This window comes from Gopherus flavomarginatus, chromosome 7 (assembly GCF_025201925.1).
Source record: "Gopherus flavomarginatus isolate rGopFla2 chromosome 7, rGopFla2.mat.asm, whole genome shotgun sequence".
NCBI lineage: Eukaryota > Metazoa > Chordata > Testudines > Testudinidae > Gopherus > Gopherus flavomarginatus.
In genome coordinates, this window is record NC_066623.1 from 87,606,011 (window position 1) to 87,626,028 (window position 20,018).

Consider the following 20,018-nt stretch of genomic DNA (forward strand, 5'->3'; position numbering starts at 1 on the left):
CATCTTTGGGTGCCTAAAAACCTTTAAAACTCTGTCCCTACGGCACTGGTCTGACATCCTACAGGAGGTCCAGGGCGAAGCAGAACCCAGGTCTCTGAAAACTTGCTCCCTATCCACTGAAACAGCCTCTCCCTCTGCTGTGAAAAAACAAAAAACCCCCATAAGAGGACTCTAATAGATAGGGGCAAAACCAAGAAGGCCAGTTCTCTAAGACCCCAGCAAACAGTCCCAAGTGATTGGGAAGGATATCATGGTTGACAACATGTAAAGCAGCACAGAGGTCAGGAAGGATGAAGAGAGAAAGAATGAAAGTCCAGTGATAGATCACTAAACCCCCAATGGGTGGCAGGCTGGCCTGTATAGCACTGGCTGCTGTGAAATTTTATAGTTTAACTGAAAACCGTTTTGTTTTGTCATTTTTTTTTCTGAGTTCGAGAAAAGGAAGGAATGAGTATCAAATGTGTTTATGCCTCAAATTCTTAGGGTTTGTTTCCAGAACAAAGAACAGAAATTGCACCCATAGAGTCCATAAAGTCAACGACTATTGTCATGATTTGTATTATTCATCATATAGTATTATTGTGTCCCTAGCCTCTGTTTGCAGAAGCTGGGAGTGAGTGACAAAGGATGGATCAGTTAATGATTACCTGTACTGTTCATTCCCTCTGAAGCACTTGGCATTGGCCACTGTCAGAAGACAGGCGACTGGACTAAATTATTTTGCCAAGGTTCCCCCCAGCCCTGTGTTTCTTCTCCAGAACGCTACTATACTTTGTCACCCACGTCTCTGTGCTCACTGATTCTGTGTTTCATTAGGATTTGTCTGTATTCTTCATCTTTGTCTGAGCGGTGACTCTACACAGCTGTGAGAGCGTTGGACGTTATTTCTTGTCCTTTGCCTAAACGAGAACTGACATATACAGTCAACAAGGACTTTACTTTTCATGCAAGTCTGCACATATGAACCCTAGCACGCCTCTCCCCTTCCCCTCCCCCAAGCAGGACTAGTCTTTCATGCATATAACACAAACCTCCCTTGGGGCCGGAAAAGCGGCGCTTCTCACCACCCCCTTCAGCTATCAACAGGGCGAGCGGCACCTGTCCGTAGCCCCCAGCCCCCCCCAGCGCGGACACGGCCCGTTCCCAGCCGCCTTCGCTCCCACACTCACCCGCCCCCACCCCTACACTTGTTGGCTATGCTGGCACAGCAAGGCGGGGGGGGGGAGAGTTCCCCAGCTGCTGTACCCCCGCACGGGCTGGATGAGCGCTAACCCGAGGGGCGGCCCGAGCACACGCGGGCTGCGCACACGCGCCGCGGCTCCGCTACTGTTCACCCTGGGGCCGCTGGAGCGCGGGGCCCCTCCCGGCACAGCGCGCGCTCAGGCAGGCACGCGGCGCGGGCCCCACGAGCCAGGCAGGCTGAGGGGCCGCTGCCCGGCGTGCAGCCCCTTCGCACGCGTGTCCTCGCCCCCTCCCGCGGCTCGGCTCGGCTCGGCTCCCGGGAGGGGCTCCGCGGGCGGAGGGGCAGGTGGGTGTCGCGGCTCAGGGCTCGGCCCGTCAGGCCTGCGCAGGCCCTTGTTGAAAGTCTCCTAGCAACAGCCCGGCCAATGGGAGCAGCGCTGTGTCGGGGAGGGGGTGGGGCGATTAACCCTGCGGGGCCCGGGAGGCAGCGCGGAGCGGTGGCGGCTGGGCTCGCTCCGGAGTCGGCCCCCGGCAGCAGCAGGTGGTGCCATGCGGGTGAGTGAGCCCGCACCCCGCCACAGCTGCTCCGGTTGGGACGCTGGGGCCGTTCGGCTCCCTGCGTCTCCAGCCGGCTCTGGGGGCGGCCAGCGGCTGCCGGCGGGGGGGTGTTTGCAGACGTGGGGGACACTCGCGCGCACACCGGGGCGGGGGAGAGTTTGCAGACAGGGACGAGCGCGGGCGCGCACACGGAGGGGGAGGGGGAGGGGGAGGGGGAGGGGGCACGGAGTGGGGAGGGGAGTTTGCAGACGGGAGGGACGCGCACACGGAGGGGGAGGGGGGAGTTTGCAGACGGGAGGGACGCGCACACGGAGGGGGAGGGGGGAGTTTGCAGACGGGAGGGACGCGCACACGGAGGGGGAGGGGGCACGGAGTGGGGAGGGGAGTTTGCAGACGGGAGGGACGCGCACACGGAGGGGGAGGGGGGAGTTCGCAGACGGGAGGGGCGCGCACACGGAGAGGGAGGGGGGAGTTTGCAGACGGGAGGGACGCGCACACGGAGGGGGAGGGGGGAGTTTGCCGACGGGAGGGACGCGCACACGGAGGGGGGAGGGGAGTTTGCCGACGGGGGGGGAGGGGGCACGGAGTGGGGAGGGGAGTTTGCCGACGGGAGGGACGCGCACACGGAGGGGGAGGGGGCACGGAGTGGGGAGGGGAGTTTGCAGACGGGAGGGACGCGCACACGGAGGGGGAGGGGGGAGTTTGCAGACGGGAGGGACGCGCACACGGAGGGGGAGGGGGGAGTTTGCAGACGGGAGGGACGCGCACACGGAGGGGGAGGGGGGAGTTTGCAGACGGGAGGGACGCGCACACGGAGGGGGAGGGGGGAGTTTGCAGATGGGAGGGACGCGCACACGGAGGGGGAGGGGGGAGTTTGCAGACGGGAGGGACGCGCACACGGAGGGGGGAGGGGAGTTTGCAGACGGGAGGGACGCGCACACGGAGTGGGGGGGTTTGCAGACGGGAGGGGCGCGCACACGGAGTGGGGGGGGTTTGCAGACGAGAGGGGCGCGCACACGGAGTGGGGAGGGGAGTTTGCAGACGGGAGGGGCGCGCACGCGGAGTGGGGAGGGGAGTTTGCAGACGGGAGGGGCGCGCACGCGGAGTGGGGAGGGGAGTTTGCAGACGGGAGGGGCGCGCACGCGGAGTGGGGAGGGGAGTTTGCAGACGGGAGGGGCGCGCACGCGGAGTGGGGAGGGGAGTTTGCCGATGGGAGGGACGCTCACACGCAGTGGGGGGGAGTTTGCAGACCAGAGGGCCATTCACTCCGAGACTGGGAGGACGCTCACGCACACACAAGGGGAATTGGCAGATAGGGGGCATTCGTGGGGGCGGGGGATGCTCCTGCACACACATGCGGGGTGTTGGAACAATTTGTATAGTGGGGAGTGCTGAGAGCTAGTGAGCCAAACTGTAAATACTGTATGTGATGGAAACCCCGTCAAGCCAGGGGGTGCCTGTGACAGCACTCCTAATTCCACCACTTATGCCCCGGGGGTGGGGGTAGTTTGCAGGTGGGGGCGCTTTTGCACACACCAACTGGTTGCCTGTTTTGATTGGATGTATTCCTGGAGATTTCATCACATGACATAATCTTTAATTAAAAATTAATTTCTGGAGACTCCAGGACACTCCCGGCGGGGGGGCTTTTATGTGCAAATTGCTGAGGGGATGCTTGTGCACACACAAGTGGGGGAGTTTCCAGATGGTGGGGAGATGCTCATGCACATACAAGTGAGGGAGTTGGCAGGCAGTGGGGGGATGAGGAGTTTGTGTGGGGGAGGCACCCATGCATGCACATACTGGAGCGGACGGGAGTTTGGAGGTAGGGGGAGGTGCCCATGCCCACACCATGGCAGGAGTTTGCAGTGTGTGTGTGTGTGTGTATGTGTAAGGTGTGTGTGTGTGTGCGTGCGCGCTGGGAGGTACGTGTGTGTACACACCCGGGAAGAGTTCGCAGGTGGTGGGAAGCTGGGGGGACATGCTTGTGTACACAGGGGAGCTTGCAGATGCTGGTGGCTGGCGGATGCCTCTACGTACATGGGAGAAGATTGTAGGTCGAGGTGGGGACGTGCGTTCACGCACACAGTTTGCAAGGGGGAATTTACAGGTGGTAGGGGGACTTAGTATGTGGTGGCAGCTTGGAGGGATATGCATGCACATGAGGAGGGGAGTTTGCATATAGTGGGGATATGTGCATGTGGGGGGGGGTTGCAGGCGGTGGGGAACGCATTTATTCCTGGCAGTGGGGAATGCACGTGTAGTGGGCACACATATGGGGAGAGTTTGCAGGCATTGCGGTACACATGGTTTGTGTTGGGGGAGGGCCCTGCAATCTGTCTCCAAACACAGTATTGTAATTGCTTTAGGGAATTAGGCTAATGTGGGTGACTGAACTGCATAACCACCTAGCAGAAGCGCTGAAAGTTCCAGTTTAGCATCTGTTCTTGTCTCTTTTTTTTAATCTGGGGGTGGATAGGAGGGAGGCTGCTAAGTGCTGTGTGAGTGTATGTGAATTTTATTTGTATTGTGGGTTTTCCTTGCTGTTCCAAGCTTTATAACTAAGTACTGTGTTCCCAACCTCTGTATCCCTCGCTGTCAGTCATATTTGGAAGCAGGGTGGAGTGGTAAAGATCTATTCCATGGTGTCCAATTTCTCAGGGGCAACATTTTGTTGATGCTTTAGGCTCTAACCATACCAACTGTCAGTGATGATCTTGTTAATCCTGCGTACCCTGTCAGATGCAGGGTAATTGGTAGGGAAGATGCAGTACTGGATTATCTAGTCTGTGTACAGTTTTCAGGTTGCTAGCTGGACCCCTGCTATCAGGCCCAACATGTTGTTGATCTGTGTGAAGCTGAAAGTAGCAGATGCTTCTAGGCTGGTGAAGGTCTTACATCTGTTTTAAGAGACTTGTGAATTTGCAAAATAATTCTGGGTTTTGCTGCTAAATTGGTTTAATGTTGGAAATCAGGAGTTGTAGGAGGTAAGAGGCCATGGTGTTTATATTGCATTATCTTGACCCTTGTTTTGCTTTTTAAAAATAATTGTTGATCAGGATTTTCTTTTTATTTATAGCAAGATACAGAGTAAATTCTTTAAGATCAAATTACAATGCAAGAGCATTTTAATATTATCTGTTTTTGTATATCTTTAGTCATACAGAGCTCTTCAGTTACCAGGCTAGCATGCAAATAAATGTAAGTAACTTTGCAGCATCCAGTATGTCCTTCCTGTAGGTATGATGGACACCTTGCTCAAGTTTCAGGGGAATGGTTTGGTTATGAATAGAAGGGGAGGTCCATGATGTACGATTTGACTTTATTAGATGACAGATTCTTAGTAGTAAACCAGGAGGAAAAGTGGTTTTGAGAGGGGACTTGATATCATTTGAAGCCATCATCAAATGGGAAGGAATAGCATGGAAGCAGGATTTTTTTCCACACTGGAGAGATGGGGAAATGGGGGAGCAAGAGACAGACTCCTGGTATTTGAAGTGAGTAGAACTTGGGCTGGAGAATAGAAAGACCTAGATAGGTAGGAAAATAGCTTATCTGTATCTTGCAAACAAAATTAAAAGGAAATGCAAATGAAAAATTTTTTTTAAAAGTTGAATTCAGAAAGAAGGCTCAGGGAGTGTTCTGGGACTAAATGGAAAAGTACCAATGCTAAAATCTTGGTGATTGTTAAAGTGAGGTATAGTGGAAGAAGAATGTTTTGTGCTAGTCACATGTAGTAGGTGTTTTGAATGCAGAGAAATAAAAAGAATTAGATACCCAAGATCTCCACAAAGAATTTTGTCATTGTCTAGTGCAGCATTGAGGATGAGGTAAAAGTCAGAAGAGAAGATTGACTAAATATATCATATCAGATTCAATACCATAAAGCCCATTGTAAGCTATTAAAAATGCTAAAATGGCCACCAAGTGCTCCCCAATAGTGCCAGAAAGAGAGACCTGATAGGGAGATGGTAATGCTCTCATAGTAGAGGGATGTTAAAAGAGTGCTGAATATACTTAGTGAAAGTGGGTGTGTGTGGGGGGGGGCGCTAACTTTTTGCAGCTCAACATTTCATGTTGTTCTAACTTCATGGTGTAAGGAGCTGGGAACGTGATGGAGCAATTGTCCAACATTCAGGCATATGAATTAACTTTTTTACCAGATAATAATAATAGGTATATCTCCATACATTGTTATCTCACAGAGCTGGAAGGGACCTTGAAAGGTCATTGAGTCCAGCCCCCTGCCTTCACTAGCAGGACCAAGTACTGATTTTGCCCCAGATGGCCCCCTCAAGGATTGAACTCACAACCCTGAGTTTAGCAGGCTAATGCTCAAACCACTGAGCTAGCCCTTCCCCTTGTATGTAAATTTATGTATTTCTGTGTGATTGTAGGTGTATAGCTGGTCAACTTCAAATGAACATTTTACTTGTTAAATTGCTAGTCTTCTTGAAATGTAAATGAAATTGAGAAATGCAAAATAAGAACATAAGAATGAACCTACTGGATTAGACCAATGGTCCATGTAGTCCAGTATCCTGTCTTCCGGCTGTGGCCAGTGCTTCAGAGGAAAGAAACAGAACATTGCAATCTATTGAGTGATCCATCCACTGTCATCTAGTTCCAGTTTCTGGCAGTCAGAGGTTTAGTGATACCCAGAGTATGGGTTCCTGATCTTCTTGGCTAATAGCCACTAATGGACTTATATGCCATGAATTTATCAAATTCCTTTTTTTTGAATCCACTTATAATTTTGGCCTTCACAACTTCTTCTCCTGGCAATGAGTTCCACAGGTTGATGGTGTGTTGTGTGAAGTACTTCCTTATGTTTATTTTAAAGCTGCTGCCTGTTAATTTCATTGGGTGAGGAGGTAAATAACACTTCTCTATTCACTTTCTCCACATCATTCATGGTTTTATAGACCTCTATCATATCCCCCCTTTGTCTCTCTTTTTGAGTTGAGCAGTCCCAGCCTTGTTAATTTCTCCTCATATGGAAGCTGTTCTATACCCCTAATAATTTTTTATGCCCTTCTCTGTACTTTCTCCAATTCTAATAGATCTTTTTTTTGAGATGGGGCAACCGGAACTGCATGCAGTATTCAAGGTGTTGGCATAACATGGATTTATATAGTAGCATTATTGTATGGGTACCCAAACTCCAAAATGGGGCTGGCTCGCAAGACCATATTCTACAGATGCATTGAGTGAATACTATGGTACTGCAGGCTGAAAAATTAGTTGTTGCTTTTTATAAATTAACTTTGACGAGTCTGAATAGCTTAGATGGATACACAAAACTGCTTAATTAAAAACTCTGAATGTAGAAAAGTGTTGGCAAAATATGACCCATGCATATTTCTGTGATTTAATATAACTGACATCACTAAATTAGGTTAAATAGTTATCAACTAGTAAACTAGGGTTTATGAATTTCTGGGGTCCATTTTTGACTATCCAGTAGTAACTTTTTATTATAATTATAATGAAAATAGACTTAAATACTTTTTAAATAGTTAGCACTAATTGCAAACTAGATTATTAAAATCTGTAGTAAAATAATGAGCAGCTGTCAAGTTTTAAAGGGGGGGACCTGAATTTTCAAAAAATAAAACCAAGTTTTTTACGGCATTTTGATAGATAAAGTTGTAATTGAATGTCTTCTGTGTGCCCTAAATTTCCATAGGCTGATATGTTTTTGTTTCATCTGGATAACAGCCATCTGTGGAGGGGATTACTACGCAAATGTAAAAGCTTTAAGCAGCTTTACAGCTCCTTTTGGAATTTAATCTTAGCAGAAGTAATAGTGTTGTATTTTAAATAAATGTTCCCATTTTTTGTTTTTTTTCTGTCTTATGGACAGCTTTCTGTGTATTTTCTGTGAGGCAACTTACAAGTTGCAACATACCTGCATTCTGCAAAATGTAGTGACTAAAATATTGAGGGAGTGGCTGTTTATACTTACGATATTCGTTGACTGGTTGAAGTTGAGTATTTTCTTTTTGTAGAGTAGTTCTGACATCAGGAAAAATTAAAACTTTCTGAGAGAGAAGAGAGCTAGTTTTGGAGAGGAATCTTCTGAACAACTTATATTTTATTTTACTTTTGTGAAACTGCCCATCTGGTGTTGAGTGACCAGATGGTGTAATCTGATTACATTGCAGTACTATGAAAAGCTATTATGTTCTGACACTAGTTTGCCTTAACTAGTTCTGAAAACTCAGTTGAGTAGGAGTGGCAGTCTACATAAGTTCAAACTTGACATTGAAAATCTGTGTGCTTCAAACAACTAGCATTATATGTTGTATATGGTAAGCCCTGTAATCTAGCTACTATATATAATTTTAAATTCTGCCACACATTGAACTCATAAAACTAATTTATGACTATATATCTGATTTCCATTTTAAATCATTATTGTATATAAGAACATAAAAATGGCCATACTGGGTCAGACTAATAGTCCAGCTAGCCTAGTGTCCAGTCTTCTGACGGTGGCCAATGCCAGATGCTTCGGAGGGAATGAACAGAACAGGGCAATTTATCGAGTGATCCATCCGTTGTCCACTCCCAGCGTCTGGCATTCAGAGGCTAGAGGGACACAGAGTGTGGGATTGCGTCCCTAAACCATCTTGGCTAATGACCATTGATGCTCCATGAACTAATTAGATTCTTTTTTTGAATCCACTTACACTTTTGGCCTTCACAACATGCCCTGGCAACGAGTTCCACAGGTTGATTGAGTTTTGTGTGAAGAAGTACTTCCTTTTATTTGTTTAAAACCTTTTGCCTATCAATTTCATTGGGTGACCCCGGTTCTTGTGTTATGTAACACTTCCTTATTCACTTTCTCTACACCATTCATGATTTTATAGATGTTATAGATCTCTCATATCACCCCTTAGTTGTCTCTTTTCCAAGCTGAAAAGTCCCAGTCCTTGTAATCTCTCCTCATAAAGCTGTTCCATACCCTTAATCATTTTTGTTGCCCTTCTCTACCTTTTCCAGTTCTAACAGATCTTTTTTGAGATTGGGTGACCAAAATTGCATGCAATATTCCAGGTGTGGGCATACCAGGGATTTATATAGTGGCATTATTATATTTACTATCTTATTATCTATCCCTTACCTATCTATCCACTTCTGAAAGGTTGCCGACCCTTGTTCTATTGTTTTCATTCTATAATACTTACCTTACATTGGAGCCAGGTAGATATCCCTTCTCTCTTGTCTGGGCGAAATTCTGTTTCTCCCTATGTTTCGACTTTAAAGCATATTATTAGTGAGTATTCATAATGCCTCATATGGTGATAGTAATTACCAGTGTGTCACAGGGTTTCATAAAATACATCACTCAATACACTTTTATAACAGTAATATTGTATACAATCAGTTGATTCAATTGCTTATCATTTGAGGTTCAGACCCCTGCCAGAGCTCTTTCCCCCACTCACTAAGGTGATGGCTTTGTTTGCTTTTTATGTAAATATGCCTTTATTGTCTCTCCCTGATGGCCAGGCTGGTCAGACACACAAACACACATTCCATTGTCTGGGGCAGGCTGGGTTCATGCTTTGCTTGCCAAACACATTTTAAGAACATAAATCTAGCACACATCCATAATGCTTTGTACACACCTCATTCATACATCACGCAAAAATATTAATGATTAGGATCAGTCAGTTTTAAGTTTTCCAGTGATATTACATGCTACTTCTTGCGTATATATCATGGCAATGGTGTACTAGGTGTAGTGAGTGTGTCAGGTCTGACAAGAGTTGCCGACACAGAGTAGTTAGCCACCAGTGGGCCTCTGTGTCACTGTGCCACTATTAAAGGAGTATTTTTATTTTGGAGAAACGTAATCTGAGTGCAGCAGAATATTCAGAAGGTGCTGAAACTTTGTTTTTTTATTTTGAAGGGAAAATAAACTATACAAGCAAATGCTCAGTGGATAGGGAAGGTGATTGGGGTGGAAGAATAGGAGGGAATGAGGGGAAGGGGTTGGGGGATCAGAGGGAGGATGGGGACCAGTGAGAGGGGAGGGGAGCAGTGGGATATTATAATGGAGGACATGGGGATGCATGACAGAGGCACTGGAGGAGAATAGGGGTGGGACACCTTTCAGCCATACATCCTCCACCGTGTGTGTGCCATGATCTAGGGACTCCCAGCCCACCTACAGGGGTGTGACAATCCGTTCCTCCTGGAAGCCAGGTTCTGAGAGGGCTTGCCTTTTATGGGGAGCTGAGCCCCTGTTCCCTTAGTGATATGAGATCTGGGGGAGTCCCTTGCCCATTTATGGGGATGTGACCTCGTTCCTTGCCTCCTCGTGTAAGCCAGGTTCTGGGGGCATGCCTTGCCTTTCTGAGGTTGTCTGAGATCTCTCTCCCCCCTCCCATGTGAACGAGGATCTGAGGAAGAGACCCGCAGGGCGGGGGTAAGTTTAGCACAGGCATGCTCAGAGTATGCACAAAGAACACATTGCTGACATTGAGTTCTATAACTTACATTAGGAACAAGAGAAAGACAAAGGGAATTATAGGTCCACTATTTAGGGGGGAAGGAGAACTAATGATACAACATCAAGAAGGCTGAGGTGTTTAATGTGTGTATTGCTTCAGTTTTCACTATAAATATTAATGGTGACCATATTCTCAACACAATATTAACAACATGGGGGAAGGAGCATATGGTTTCTGGGTCTCAATCTGTTGATGGCTTTGAAGATCAAGAGCAAGGTCTTGAACTGGCATTGAGAGTCAATGAAAGGATGTGAGCACATGAATAGCGTGCTCGTAGCATCTCCTTCTGATCATAGGTGGACTGAGACACTCTACTCTTTTGCATTCAGCCCTAAATCCAGTAAAAAGATGAAACTGTACAATGAAGATAATTCTAGTTGCAAAACACTGGCCATTTTCAGAGATGGTTACATTTTGGAGACTTAGCGAGGTCTCCTGATGCTGCATAACAATTTAGGATGCCTTTTGCTGGTGGTTTAGCAATTTTAGACCTTGAGGTTAGATTTCCCTTTAGTGGGTCTTCAAGTTGCTGTTTTTTAGTCTGGTTTATTATACACTTCTGATGAGTTTTCCAAGACATAAGGATCTGACTTCTGTTTCAGGCATGGGGAGAAAACACCTGGATTTTCAGGACTTCAGTGTACCAATCCTTTTCTATTTGCATGTCTTCCTCCTGGCACCCCCATCCATTCTGAAATCCAGGAATAGAAACTCTTGAAAGTGGCTTGCTCCTAATCCCACTGGGTTAGATTTCCTGGGTCTTCCTATCAACGTCACTGTAAACAATAGTAAGAGAATGACTTGAATGCACTGTGTGGCAGAAGCTGAGTGCATTTGGCCACCCCCCAAAAGCACTGTTAGCCTATTAATGCACACTGTGACATCATGTAATAGTATTAATTATGACTCCGTAACTTCATATTTTATTTTTAAGAAAACATAAAATTGTGTGGGATGGTATGGGATACATCCTTCCACTGCAATGTAATTTTTCTCGTAGAAAGTCAGTTATAGTTACAGACGGCTGCTGAAAGGGAACATTGGCACTTTGCAGGGAGGAGCCATGTTAAAACGTTCTTCCCTCTCCCAAGCTGCTTTTGCAGCTGAAGTCTCTGTATTCTTACATATCACTTAAAATAGAAGGAAAGGTTAAAAAAAAGGGGAGGGGGGGTTTGTTGTTGTTTATTGATGAAATCCTAGCTGTGAACCATTGGGGATTGATGCCCCGATATGACATCAATAAAGCGCAATTGGCCAATCATCGAACATTGCTATGCTGGCTGACTTTTGGACTGTTCAGGATTTTGAGGATTTCTGTGTGTATGTGTATTCCCTTCTCATGAATGAGAGGATCTGGTATAACTACTTGATTTTTACTGAGGTAAGGATTGCATAGATTTGAAGGTATTTGATCTTTGTCCGTTGCAGATATGCAAATAACAGTAACTTTTAGAGCTACTGTAGTAAAATAGATTTATGCTGGTGTTAAAAGACTGCCTTTAAAATGAAAGGAGTAGGGATTTTTTAGGCCCTGCTTTTGTCAGGGCTTATGATAGACATGTCTACCTTTTGAGCAAAGAGGGAAAACTGATTTGGTAAATGAAATTGGTTGTGCTGTGACTTGGATCATAGTCTATTGAAAGTATTAGAGAGAGAAGGTAAGGTGGGTGAGATAATATATTTTATTGTACCAATTTCTGTTGGTGAAAGAGACAAGATTTTGAATGACACAGAGCTTTTCTTTAGGTCATGTTGCAAATATTGTAAGGTTGCCCTTTGATTATAAGTAAGGCTACATTTTAGTCATGGGTTTTTTTAGTAGAAGTCACGGACAGGTCACAGGCAGTAAACAAAAATTTGTGGCCCATAACTTTTGCTAAAATTACCAGTGAATAAATCTTGGAGGGGGCTATCTGGGGCCCCTATGGGTGCTGGGCAGGAGGCGTGGGGGCGCAGGCAGTGATGCGTGGCTTGGGACCCCCACTGGTGCTGGGAGGGTGCTGGCGGGTCTGGCAGGCTCCCTACCTGGCTACCTGGGCCCCCCCAGCAGCAGCAGAGCTTGGGTGTGGGATGGGGGATGGGGTGAGGTGGGTGCTGGGTGGTGCTTACCTGGGGGGCTCCCGGAAGTGGTGACATCCCCCTCGCTCAGATGCTAAGTGTAGGTGTGGCCAGGCAGTTATATGCGCTACCTCTGTCTGTAGACACCGCTCCTGCAAGCTCCCATTGGCCGCGGTTCCGGGAAATCACCCTAACTTACTAAGACAGAGGACTAAAGTGGTTGGAATGGCAGTAATGTGAAAATGTCTGTAGTTTGATTTGGGTTTTCTGTTATATTAACAGAACTGCGATGGGTAATCCTGATCTGAATTGATGGATCCAACAGAAGCTAAATGAACATGTAAGACTTTTTTGGTATGATCTTTGTATTGTGCATGATTCTGGGTTTATTTGGTAAAGATATAGTTGATTTTGATGGGAGAGAGGGAAGGGAAGACCCTCTTCTTAAAGACTCTGCTCCTGAAATCATAGAGGTTACATGAGAATCTCAGCTTTCATTGAAAGTTTCTAGTCCTCGTGGTTTCAGAGAGAGGCGGGAAACATGAACTCTAATAACTTAATAAACAGAAGATAAAAAAGAACCAGTTCTTTTAAATCTCTTGACTTTTTGGGTCCCGGCTCTTGACTTTTGTACATCTGGGGTTGGCACTACTGCAGTACCTCATTTTCTCTCTTTCTTTATAACATTGTCTCTACCATTACTCCTTTACACCTAAGTTTTCTGATGGATACATTTGTATCAGTTGAAATGTGTTAATTTGCTGCAGCTACTGAGTAGTAATTGTATACCTTTTTACCCTGGTGAACTTACACCTGTGAAGCATTCTCCCAGTAATATGTCCTTTTTCCCCAACCTTGGGCCTGTCTTTATATGGTTGCACCACAATGTCCTAGAGCTAGGGCAAAGTTAAAAAGGTGTAGGGAGCTGTGAATGAGGTACTCGTACCCTGTTCTTTGAATTTCCTGAATAATTTTGACTTTAAATCTCAACCATGACACTATGCTATGCCTCTTTTCTTTCTTTTTTAGAATAAAACTTCAGTCTGTAATACTTTGATTTTTTGAACGCTTGCCATGCAAGGATCTCAAAGCACTTTACAAATACTAATGATTTAACTGAGTCTCACAAAACCCCTGTGCAGTGGTAGTATTTATCATTTTATTTATTATCCCCATTTTATAAATCAGGAAACAGAGAGAGCCTGAATAACTTGTCCAGGGTAACACAGGAAGTCTGTGACATATCAGAAAGAGAAGCCAGAGTTCGTGAGGGCCAGTCCTGAACCTTAACCAAGTCTTAAGTTTTGGGGGAAGGAGGGCTACAGCATATACCTCTATCTCTCCCAAGCTGCCATTTTGAGCTCCTGAATAAAATACAAACCAAAGAAAAAAACCTCTGTACTTCAGTTCCCCATCTTGAAAATAATTCACAGGGATGTCTTCAGGATAAACTCACTGCCATAGTATCTAGTGGTGACACATTTGCGTGCCATAGAAAGACTTATAAATAAATTCTGTCTCCAACCATATTCTAAAGTTGGGCTTAAGAGTCACAGACCAGCTAGAGTAAATCTCTCTGTTAAGTATACATCAAGCAACCATTTTGGAAGGGTAGATTTTAATTGCTGTAGACAACTGAAGTCTAAAGTCTTAACTGCTCTACTTTATTGTTGTTTATTGCAACAATATCTGACCAAAATATACCTGTGCTGTAAAAATCCTCAGAATAATACATGAAACTCATGTGAGGGTATCATCCAAATTGTTAGTCAGAGAGGTAGGTGTGCCTCCCTGTGTAGTGGAAAGTGGGTCTGTCACCCTTAGGGTGACCAGATGTCCAGTTTTCATAGGGAGAGTCCCGATATTTGGGGCTTTTTTGTATATAGGTTCCTATTACCCCCCATCCCCTTCCCGATTTTTCACACTTGCTGTCTGGTCATGCTAGTTCCCCTCAAGCTGCAGATATCCATGGATCTGTCTGGCTCTCAGCACAGCTGTGAGAGGTAAAGACCATGCTTCTGGGGGTCTTATGCCACTGTGTTGCTTTCTAGATCCAGGGCAGCACGGCATCTGTGGGTCTAATGCTGCTTTCTTTCTTTTGGAAGACCCAGCCAGCTTTATCTTATGAGTACAAGTTTTTTTGGTTTCCAGAAGGCCAATGCTGTGTTCAGTGGCCAAGCCAATAGATTTGTTCCTTTCATCATATTTGGGATCTGTCCCACCCTATTTTTTTCTTCCAACTGTTATTTCAAATTTTAAAAATACAAAATTAGGCAAAGACTTGAACTGATTGCCATGTGGTAGGACTTTTCTTTAAACTTCAAACCTATATAATTTTTTCTCATCAGGTTGATATTCCTCTTTTGCTCCTATATCATGTATACTAATTTCAGAGCTTGGAAGACATTTATTTTTCTGTTAGGAAATAAGCCCACAGAGATGAGTCTGTGACGAAACTGTTCTTAACCAAGTAGTGACTCTTCTATAAATAAAATTATGTTGCTTGGTTATAAAATTCCTTACTACTTAAGAGAAACAGTCTTACTGTTTCTCTAATGATGCACACCACTATAAAAAACAATTGGATTAGTTTCTCTGCATTGTGATTCCTTATCCTCTTTATGGGATGCTTATTTAGATAACCTTAAGTTACAAATTACCGTGCACCAAAACTTGTCTTATCTGGCTATCTGTATTTAAATATTGGTTCTATTTATTGTGCTGTAATCACTGGGTTATAGATTTGTTTGTATATAGAAAGTTTATATGGCTTGAGCCCAGGGGCATCTCTTGTATGCTTACTTGTATCTAACACAGCTAGAAGATTATATTGTTAATCTAAAATGTTCTTGCTATTTTAGGAGATGCCTGTGTAGGGGATTTTACCAGCAATTGTACTAAATACTTCACTGCTGGACCAGTTGCTCAGGTACCTTGGCTGTCTGTCGCTATGGGAGATTGGAAGACTATTACAGTGCCAGCATTGTCATCAGGTAACTATTGTAATTAGAAGACAAAACTGGGAACAATTTTAATTTAGGAGGTTAGAGAATCACTAGTGGTACAATATTTTACAGGCTGTTAAGCAGTTAGATTGGAGTTCCATTCATAAAATGTCTAACTCCTTAAGTGGAAATGTCAAATAATATAATCATGTTTATACTACAATTTCTACTGGTTAAGGTAGTTTTACAGAATAGTTATCACTAAAAATTACTCTACCATATGTGAGAATTCTAAACATTCATGCTTTTTACAGTCAGTTAATGTCTCACATTGCTGTAATGTTCTTTTTGTTTTCTGTTTCTCTTTTGTCCTGTGTTTTGATTAACAATGTATTAAAGGCAAGACATTTTTTTTTTATGTATGTGGGGTAGTGAGGGAGTAGTTAAAATGTACAATGAAACTGAATGTAAGAATCCTCAGTACGTATCTTGGGCATGTATGAAAAATAGTAATCCAAGTAAGCAAATAAACTAGTAATTAGAATGATTTTTGTGAGAATCTTCTTTTGAGAGGGGAGAGGAATTTTTTCATGTAAATGCCTTATTTAAAATCTTGTTGATGCTTTACCTTTTGGTAGAAACTCAAATTCCTAGCATTTTGTTTACAGTATTTCCCCCCAGACTCTTAATAGTTCTAAATGTCATTTCTAAAGTTCCTAAATAATGATGAGTAATCCTGTTTTAGTCTCATGAATTGATTTTAATAATTAGTCCTAAACTTGTTTCATAATATTTTGAATTGTAGCTAGCAAAATCTCTTATCAGAATACCTCAGAAAAGAAGATGTCCCCCTCAAGTTTAAACATGCAACAAGTGCTACGCTCGCCACTGCCTTCGTACAAAAGTATGCACAGCTTTTTCAGTGCCTTCTGCACAGAAGAGAATGTTGAACAGAGTATCTTCTATCTTAACCAGGTAAGCCACTTTCTCAAGTGGGGTCATTTAATATAACTGTCAATCAGTTGTGGAAATGTGTGAGTGTTCTCTGAGGTGAGAGAGTTTATTCCCATGAAGTAGGCTTTCTTTTGGTTACTAATTGAAAGTCAGTGGTTTGTTTCCTTACAAAAATGAATGTCTTCTAGTATGCTGTCTGAGAATTTTGTCAGGGATAGAAAGAAATTGGTCCAATTATTTCTCTCTCTCTGTCCCTTACTAGGAGTTGACAACATTAGGTTTCCCTTCTCTTTATTCGGAGTGCAAAGATAAAGAATTAAATGTAGTATCGGTCTTAAATTGTATGAATGAACTGCTTGTACTCCAACGCAAGAACCTCCGAGCTCAGGAAGAGGTGGAAATCCAGCATCTGAAATTGGGTAGTGATATGGACCACCTGCAGAACTGCTATGCTAAAGTAAAGGTAGAAAATCAATTCTCTCTTAACTCATATCATAATGCAGTGTGGCACTGTCAGCTAACAAATCTTATAAGTTCTCAGTAAGGTTATTTTGCTGATTTATTAAGGCTTAATTGTCCTACAAGTTTTTTTTTTCTGAGGTGTATTTTCTAACTGATGGAAAACTCATTAAATGTAATGAAAAATGAGTGGTAGAAATAGCTCTCTAATAAAGACATGAATACTTTGTGAACAGTTTCGTGACCAGCTGTTTCCGATTGATTATATTAGAGCAGAGGTTCCCAAACTTTAACAACCTGTGAACCTCTTTCACTAAAATGTCAAGTCTCATGAACCCCCTCCTAAAAATGTATATTTCCAGGGAGTTTCTCCTTTACCTGAGTATAAATTATAAAAGCAATGATCTTGGAAATATAAAATGTGTTTTTATGACATGCTTATTACACACTATTTATTATTAATTATTATTTATCATTACAGTATTTTTATTACATTATGAAAACAGCAACACTCTTCCAAGATCTCACTTTCATAGCTTGTAGCACTTTGAATAAACCTGTTTATAAGACAGGGCTTCTATGTTTCATCAAGGAATGTCAGATGTGAAACAGCATGAAGGTATTTAAGAAGTCAGCTCAAAGAGTTCCTCCTACACATGCATTCAGGTCTTGAGCAGTCCAGGCAAACAACGCACGTTACAACAAAGCTTAAACTTGTTCTTCAAAATAATTTTAAAAACAATACTAGCTGCCTATTTAATTTTAAAAACAGCAAAAAATATCCACCTCTCTTTCCATTTCTTATGAGAAGTCTTGAAGTTTAAATCTCCTCAATGCTTGCTTTGATCTGCTGAGCTCTTGGAAGTCCAGGGGCTCTGGCTGCAGGCCTCGTACTGCCCGGGGTCCCTAGGGACAGCTCTGTCCGCCATTAGGGAATTTTTTCCCAAGAACCCCCTGTAACATTTTGTGAACCCCCAGGGGTTCACGAACTCCAGTTTTGGAACCACTGGATTAGAGGGTGGTAATTCATTATGGAAATGAAGATCTTGGAAGATTTGGCTGGTTTATCTTTAAATGGGATATTACGAGTGTTGCTAGATTTTTCAACCCTAGAAAATAAATCACTTCATGTAGCCACAAGAAGTATAGCAAGTTTACTCATGTTGCTGTTCTAACATGCCTCATCCTGATTCCAAAGGACCATCTCCAAAGGCTAGCGTATGGCTCATTCTCCATATCCGTTCAGTTTTTGGCTTCCCTGAGAGACCTGAGGACAACTGTCCTGTCGCAATGTCTGTTCAGAAGCAGTCAGCAGCACCTTTGCTTACTGGTTTGAATTTAGACTGAATTGGTAGATGAGGCTCCATAACCTGTTACAATCCAGCCTCTCCCAAAATGTTAGGCTAAATGACAGTCAGTTATTGCTAGTGTCTTAGATGGCATGAACTGAATGGAAAAACCTTATTTGAAAGTAGGTATAGTTGCTTTATTAGCAGATTCTGAGTTGTCTGCGCTCTAAAATAAGCTTCTTTTCCATGGGAACATCTTAGCAAGGCAGTTGTTGCTTTCAGTTCTTTACTCAGCCCCTTTAGTTCTACTTTGCAAGGAGATTGACTACCCCTACCACTTTTGCAATTATTTGTATTACAATAGCACCCAGAGGTCACAGTTTGAATCAGGATGCCATGTTTCTAGACACTGTGCATGAATCCACAGGAAGACAACAGTTCTATCCTGAGGAGTATATAATCTGTATGGAAACAATGCTAGCATGTAACATTAAAACGCTATTGTACAACTGCACTCCTGCTTTTAAAAAAAGTACCTTATGTATTATATTAATCCCCCAGCAAAGTTAGCCAAACTACTTACCCCATGTGCAGCTGTGTTCAAGGAGAGAAACTGCATCTTACTTCCACAGTGCTTTTGTGTTGAAGCAACCCTAATTTGGACCACAATATGTAACTTTTGTGTGTACCTTCCTGCCCCTTCCAAAAGTGGTAATGATCACTGTAGCAGAAACATCCAGCTAATGTACTTATCCAAGCCAACAAAAGCTCCAACAGCCAAAACATCTAGCTTCTCCTCTGACTTCTATGGAGAAGGCCTGTATTGCAGCATATTGAATACTTAATAATTTAATGGCAGTGAAAGAGTAATTGCATTCAGTATCAAACTAAAAGTAGTAATGCTGTATTGCTTATATTCTTTTCCGTATTTAACTCAGTAAAAATCCCCATGAAGTGGAGTTGCTATAGAACAATCTGCTGCACTGGGGTAACCATATTATCCAGGCTTCTTGCTGTAGAAATGAAGGTTAATTTGCCATGAAGGGGCCTTGCCTGTGTATTGGACTTCTGATATTTCAGCAAGAACAAACTTGTCTCAAATTAATTTTTTTCTTTTGTAAATTTTAATTCAGATTGCATAATGGGTCCTTTTTTTAGGAGCAACTGGAAGCTTCTAGAAGGGAAATAGTGGGACTTCAAGAAAGAGACAGACAACAGCAATGTAAGAACAGAAATCTGCACCAGCTACTTAAAAATGAAAAAGATGAGGTGAGTCAGCCTGTACATCTACACAAATCATTCAAACAGTTTTGACTAATCTTACAGAAAACCTCAGGTTTTTAGTAGCATTTTATTTTAAAAGAATACATAATGAAATTTGATAACTTTGCATAGAGAAAGTTATCAAATTTCATGTGTGGTCATTGTGAAGTTTGGCATACTAGCTGCTAATGCAGGGGTTCTCAAACTGGGGGTTGGGACTCCTCAGGGGGTCATGGGATTATTTTGATAGGGGCCACAAGTTGTCCGCCTTCACCCCCCAAACCTTGCTTCATCTCTAGCATTTATAACAGTGTTAAATATAAAAAAAAGTGTTTTTAATTTATAAGGGGAGGTGGTACTCAGAGGCTTGCTGTGTGAAAGGGGTCACCAATACAAAATATTGAGAACCACGGTGCTAATGGGATGCAATTCATGTGCAAATAGGGTTGATGGGATCAAATGATAAAAATGGTGGTGGTCTCATTGCATAAGTACACGTGCAGTCTTGTGATGCCTTTTTTAATGCTTCATTCTGAGAGAAGTCAGGTAAAGCCTGGCTGCTAGGCTCCGAGACCCAGATATTTGCCAAAGCGTTTCTAGTAATGTATAACAAAACCAAAGTAACACTTCAGATATGTATAGGAGAGCAAACAAACAAAAAAAATGCAGCCAAAACCTGGAATATCTCCTTGAACCTGGAAGAGGGAAAGGCTAGAATCCACTTGGAAGTTTACTTTAAACAATATTTTGCCTAAATTAACTGGATGGTGCTTAGGGAAAAC

At 43.6% G+C, this 20,018-nt stretch overlaps 1 protein-coding gene across 7 annotated transcripts in view; it reads left to right on the forward strand.

The window, feature by feature from the left end:
• SSX2IP (SSX family member 2 interacting protein) overlaps positions 1-20,018 on the forward strand; it is a 49,970-nt gene that overhangs the window by 9,902 nt on the left and 20,050 nt on the right. For 3 of the 7 annotated variants that reach the window (XM_050962176.1, XM_050962181.1, XM_050962183.1), the window contains exons 1-6: positions 1,654-1,737; positions 12,609-12,666; positions 15,188-15,319; positions 16,077-16,246; positions 16,488-16,688; positions 19,132-19,242. In XM_050962176.1, the coding sequence (XP_050818133.1) occupies positions 15,277-15,319; positions 16,077-16,246; positions 16,488-16,688; positions 19,132-19,242 (525 nt within the window). In that variant the 5' untranslated portion in view covers positions 1,654-1,737; positions 12,609-12,666; positions 15,188-15,276. Of the gene's footprint in view, positions 1-1,509; positions 1,529-1,653; positions 1,738-11,451; positions 11,650-12,608; positions 12,667-15,187; positions 15,320-16,076; positions 16,247-16,487; positions 16,689-19,131; positions 19,243-20,018 lie in introns of those variants that run through there. The other 4 variants (XM_050962179.1, XM_050962178.1, XM_050962177.1 and 1 more) reach the window with 4 other exon arrangements.